Source organism: Phragmites australis, chromosome 21, assembly GCF_958298935.1.
Source record: "Phragmites australis chromosome 21, lpPhrAust1.1, whole genome shotgun sequence".
Classification (NCBI taxonomy): domain Eukaryota; kingdom Viridiplantae; phylum Streptophyta; class Magnoliopsida; order Poales; family Poaceae; genus Phragmites; species Phragmites australis.
This window is the reverse complement of record NC_084941.1, coordinates 25,168,835-25,174,185: the sequence shown is the minus strand read 5'-3', so window position 1 is coordinate 25,174,185 and position 5,351 is coordinate 25,168,835. Positions and strand designations below refer to the sequence as shown.

The 5,351-nt window shown below is 53.6% G+C and overlaps 1 protein-coding gene across 4 annotated transcripts; it reads right to left on the bottom strand.

Annotated features, from left to right (window-relative positions):
- Positions 1-208: 208 nt before the first annotated feature.
- LOC133903061 (G-type lectin S-receptor-like serine/threonine-protein kinase At1g34300) lies at positions 209-4,984 on the bottom strand. 4 transcript variants are annotated; one of them, XR_009907193.1, is made up of 3 exons: positions 1,969-4,984; positions 1,444-1,600; positions 209-467 (listed from the first exon to the last, which is right to left on the bottom strand). XR_009907193.1 is itself a non-coding variant. In XM_062344406.1 (2 exons), exon 1 carries the CDS (start codon positions 4,457-4,459, stop codon positions 1,982-1,984), a length of 2,478 nt encoding a protein of 825 aa, XP_062200390.1. In that variant the 5' UTR covers positions 4,460-4,983; the 3' UTR covers positions 209-467; positions 1,969-1,981. The 4 variants fall into 4 exon arrangements, 2 of the variants coding, with proteins under 2 accessions (XP_062200390.1, XP_062200391.1); XR_009907194.1 differs by lacking the exon at positions 209-467 and adding an exon at positions 514-1,123; XM_062344406.1 differs by lacking the exon at positions 1,444-1,600 and having other exon boundaries at positions 1,969-4,983.
- Between the last annotated feature and the right edge of the window lie 367 nt (positions 4,985-5,351).

The window sequence follows — 5,351 nt, the reverse complement described above, 5'->3', positions numbered from 1 at the left end:
AAGAAAACAAATCAGCTCTTCAACTATTGTGCAACATAACAACAAGAGTAAATGCTCACATTTACATGCCGCTTACAGTCTTAATCCTCTCAAAATCGCCAAACCATGGCATGAATTACCAACCAGCCTTGCCCTAAATTCTAACAAGACAGAACTCTGAAATCATCAAAGCTGCAACAGCTTTCAACCATCTCATCAAAACAGCAAATGCAGTAGCCAAGTAACTCAATTTATGCCAAAATACCACAGAAAAGATGTGCGCACAAACTTTTTAGCTGTTCATCCTATCATAGCAATTATAATTCAATGTTTGAAAGGGGCATTCATCACAATACAGATTCGTAGAGCAAATAATTCAACTTGCAGCTATCCTTCAAGTTGCAGCTGTTCTGAACTTGGACACAGTGTATGATTGCCGAACGGATCTGAACTCTGGAGAGCTTCCAGTGAAGTGCTTTCACCAAGATCTGCAACAAATATCACAGGCACACACAAAAAGAGTCATAAGCGGCTTCAAAAAAAAGAAAAAAAAAAGAAAAAAGAGTCATAAGCAGGGAAGGAGGCAACAAATATTCAGAGCTTAACTAGTACTCCAATTCAAGGTTCTCATTCAAGTTATCTACTGCAAACAGATATCACAGGCACATGATACTATTCAATTCAGGGTGTTCATTACTTGGAACAGAAAATTTCACTTATCACAAGACAACAAAGGAAATGGAGCAGTCTAGGCAGCTAGCTGGACGGTGGTAGATTTGTTTGGTAAGCAATTGCCCTCAGCCTATCGATCGATCCATCAGCATATCACAAAGTTGATTCGGTTGTAGATGACAACTGCTGCTGCAAAATAGGTATGGACCATCCTACATGTCTGAGGACTAGTAGCCAAATAATAATGCATCCAACCAGTTCTAACAAACATTGTTCTGCAGCAGTAATCGATTGCAGTGATGCCATCATTCGCTAAATATTCGCTTGGGGTATAGCTGGTTTCGATGATGCCTGATGGTGTGTTCTTCAGCAGCAAAAATCTGAACCATGGTGCATTCCTTGACCCCTAGTTGGAGCTGAATTTGCATGGTAACCCAAGTCCCTCGCACGCTATAGTCATCCGTTCATGTGGCTGTAAATTTCCAAATTCCAACCAACCCATGTCAATAATGTCATCATAGGAGTCATTTGTGTTAGAGTATATTTTGTGTATATAACATTTTCCACATGTGTAGGATGGTTTCTGTAAATGTTATCTGGATTATGGCACAAAACTCTTCCTAGTTTCCATTACGAACGGGCAGCTTTAGCGAGACTTCGAAGCCAAATCTACATATATATAATTTTCATGTCTCCAAACCAAATGTTGTAGATGTTATTGAGAGTAAAAAATTTAAATGTTTGATCAGATATAGTCCGATTGGAGGAGTATTTGGGAAAAAGATATCATACGATTCATCATCCAAATATTGTAGACGTTATTGCTGGAAAAGATGAAGTTTGTGACATAACAGGAGTTGCGGTCCGTCAAAGTCAATGCTGCACATCGTCCGTGTTTGACCGGCGCGAAGCAAGGAGGAACACGTCCATCCGTGTTTGGAATTGGAATCTGGCCAAACGAGGAGCAGAGAACAAAGCGACTCGAGTAGGAGTAATTTCCTGGTAGGGTTGGTTGTCACATCACAATCTCCAATTCTGACTGGCTGACTGACTAGCAGAGTTCACAGATTCGTCGAAAACCCTGCTCACTTACTGGCAGGGTTTACAAATTCACCAAGTTTGGAGAATTTGTAACGAATTTGTGAACCCCGCTGACTGGGTGATACTCTTACTAGAGTAGAGGATGACTAAAATTTTGATTGTTTGTGTTTCTGCTTCAGATGAGTTTCTTTGTTTCAGGGGATCAATTTTCGATGGATCAATCCCCAATTGAATTGAATTGAATTGAATTGATTCACAACGACACAGGTAACGTACCAATTGCCGGAATTCATTCATCCTGGACGCAGAAGATTGTGGGCTTGACGGGCTCTGTGATCTCCACGGACCCCTCCAGCATCTTGGCCACCTTGCCCATGGACGGCCGCATCTCGGCGCGGTCCTGGAGGCACCACATGGCCGTCTTCACCATGCGCTCCACGGTGGCCACGCTGACGGCGTCGTCGTAGGAGGCGGCGATGCGCGGATCGATGATGTCGTCGATGCGCTGCTCCACGTACACCTTCTCGTACGCCCACTTGGGGAAGTACCAGTCCTCGCTGCCCACCGACTCCTGCCGGAACCCGTAGTTGCGGCGGCCGGAGACGATCTCCAGCAGCACCATGCCGAAGCTGTAGACGTCGGCCTTGGCGGTGATGGGCTCGCGGTGGATCACCCACTCGGGCGCCATGTACCCGCGGGTGCCGCGGATGCGGGACATGGTCACCTTGTCGCGCTTGCTCGTCAGCTTGGAGAGCCCGAAGTCGGACACCTTGGGGCAGAAGTCGTCCTCCAGCAGGATGTTCTCCGGCTTGATGTCGCAGTGGAGCACCCACTCCAGGCACTCCTCGTGGAGGTACGCGATGGCGCGGGCCACGCCCAGAGCGATGCGGTACCGGGTGTGCAGGTCCAGCAGCGGATCCGCAGGAGGAGCTTCTGCTGCTGGCTCACCACCATCTCCACCGGCTCCGGCATTGGGGTTCGCAAACAGGTACTTGTCCAGCGAGCCGTTGGGCACGTACTCATACACCAGCATCCTCTGCTCCCGGTCCGCGCAGAACCCCCACATGCGCACCAGGTTCAGGTGGTGCATCCGCGCGATGATGGTCACCTCCGCCCAGAACTCCGCCTCGCCGCCGCCCACGCTGTTCAGCTGCTTCACCGCCACCGCGCGCCGGTCCGGCAGCTCGCCGCGGTACACCGTCCCGTACCCGCCGCGCCCCACCACGCCCGAGAAGTCCTTGGTCGCCGCCTTCAGCTCCGCGTACGAGAACCGCCGGGGCCCGCCGGCGGGGAGGTACTCCAGCCCCAGCGTGCGCGCCATCTCCCGGTACTGCGAGTACTTGCGCAGGAACGCCCAGAACGACAGCACCCCCGCCAGCAGCTCCACCGCGAACAGCGCCGTGATGATCGCCACGTTCCGGATCGTCGTCGCCCTCTGCTTCGGCGGCACCGGCAGCGCCAGCCGCACGGGGCACACCGTCTCGATCATGTCCGTCATCCCCGTGAACGGGTTCCTGTCGTTGTCCGACGACGCCACCAGCAGGAACGTCGACGCCTCCGTCGCCGGGGACCAGTACCCGTCCGCCAGCCTCGTGTACTGGAGGCACGTCCGGTCGCCGCCGAACTTGTACCCGAACGCCACGCAGCTCGCGTTGCCCCGGCAGATGCTCTCGCACTTCGCCAGGTTCTTCGGCGTCAGCTTCGTCATGAGGGGCCCTGGGTCCGACGCCGCGGTGGGCGCGCCCCCGGAGAAGGAGACGAAGTCCATCCGGAAGAACTTGTCGTCGTCGCCCTTGCGGCTGTAGTTTTTCTTGGGCTCGCAGGGGCCGTTCTGGGTGGTGTTGCGGTACCCCGGCGGGCAGACGCAGCTGATGCCGTCGGCGCCGACGGGGACGCAGATTCTGCCGTCGGCGCAGGTGCCCCGGATGGTGCAGAGCTCCTGCACGAGCTGCCACACCACGCGCCACTGCCGAGTTCTGCTCCGCAGGCTGTAGAGGCGGAGGTTGCCGTCGTCGTCGAGCTTGAGCCGCCGGAGCCGCTTGGTGGATCCCTGGTCGGAGGCGATGAGCTTCCCACCGCTGAGGACGAGCGTGCCGTCTGCGGTGAGATTGACCAGACTCTGAGTAGGAGCGCTGCTCATGTTGGCGTACATCAAGTGGCCGAACTGCAGCGTCGTGGAGCTCGTCAGCCTGTAGCGGCCGTTGGCGGACTGGAGCGTGGTGCCGTTGCCTCCCCCGGGTATGGCCTGGCCCGCCATGAGCGTGTCGGTGGGCTCGGCGAAGCTTGACCACAAGGGGCTGCCAACGGGGCCGTAGACTAGGCTGCCAGTGTCATTGAGCTGCAGCACCGCCGTATTGGTGGAGGGATTGGCGACGGGGGACCAGATGGTCTTGTTTCCGGCAGTGGTCCAGGAGAGCACGCCCGCCGCGTCGACGGCGAGCGCGGAGGCGCCATCGGCCTCGGAGGCGTTGTAGTTGGTTTTGTTGTGGGCGTACCATACGATGGCGTTGTTGTTTGTGGTGGAGTTGGAGGTGACGACCCAGACGGCGAAGCGGTAGTTGCCCGGGGTGGAGGGGGAGGGGGAGGGCACGAACCCGGCGGCGAAGTCCCGATTGCGCGAGACGAGGGTGCGGTTGCGCTCGGTGGGGCTCCAGGGCTTGTCGTTGGCGGAGAAGGAGGGCATCTGCTGCTGTTGCTGGGCTTGGGCGGCAGCGAGATGCGGGATGAGGAGGAGAGCGAGAAGGGGGAGGGAGGCCACCGGAATCATCGCCGTGTCCCCGTGCGCAGCCAAGATTCTCCTCCTCCTGCTGCTACAGTGCTACTCCTCTTTTTCTTCTTCTTCTTCTTCTTTTTCTTCTTCTTCTTCTTCTTCTTCTTCTTCTTGGTGTGAAAATTATTGAGTGAGGCGGCTGGCTAGATTATTGTGATGTGGTCCGCCATATCAAAACATCATATGGACCGACTGATTGCAATCGCCATTGCCAGTGCCGTTGCTGGTCAGTCGTAGTTCGTCTAGTCAGTCGCCGCTGGAAATTGGAATCTGGTTTCTTTGCTCCTTTCATTTCAATGCGACTGTGGATGGCGACGATCCAATCCAATGCCATGTTGACCCGGATGGATCGGATCGGAGCCGGAGGTCTTGGTGGACTTGTCCTCGTTCACCTGTTTATTAAGGCAAGGAACAGTCACAGTGGGGGCATGCATGCATGGCGGCCGGAGAGGGAGGGGAAGACTTGACCGGGAGCAGACTAACCAGCCAAGCACATCTGTGGGCGATCATCAAACCGTGGACTTGTCTTCACCGGGTCAACCGACCAATCGGGGCTTGGGCACATCTGCGGGCTCGTTATGCTTGTTCGTGTTATAACACAGGACTATCTAACGGCTTATTACTCACGTGGACATTTAACTTAAATAGACTTATAGAGGATGAGGTCTATAAGCTTTATGACTAGTAACAGTTTATTATCGTATTGTCCATTTATTCTCTCCCATAATGAGTTGATAACTTGTACATACAATTACCAATAAAGTGGAGTGACATCATACTATAACTTATATCTTCTACTAGTGAAGTGCCCGTGCGCTGTAACGAAAACATAAATATTTGATACGATAAATATCAATTAGAACCTCACGGTGTGGAGATGTGGATGCGC

Coding starts and splice junctions, on each gene's coding strand:
- LOC133903061 (XM_062344407.1), bottom strand. CDS start 4,459: ATGATTCCGGTGGCCTCCCTCCCCCTTCTCGCTCTCCTCCTCATCCCG.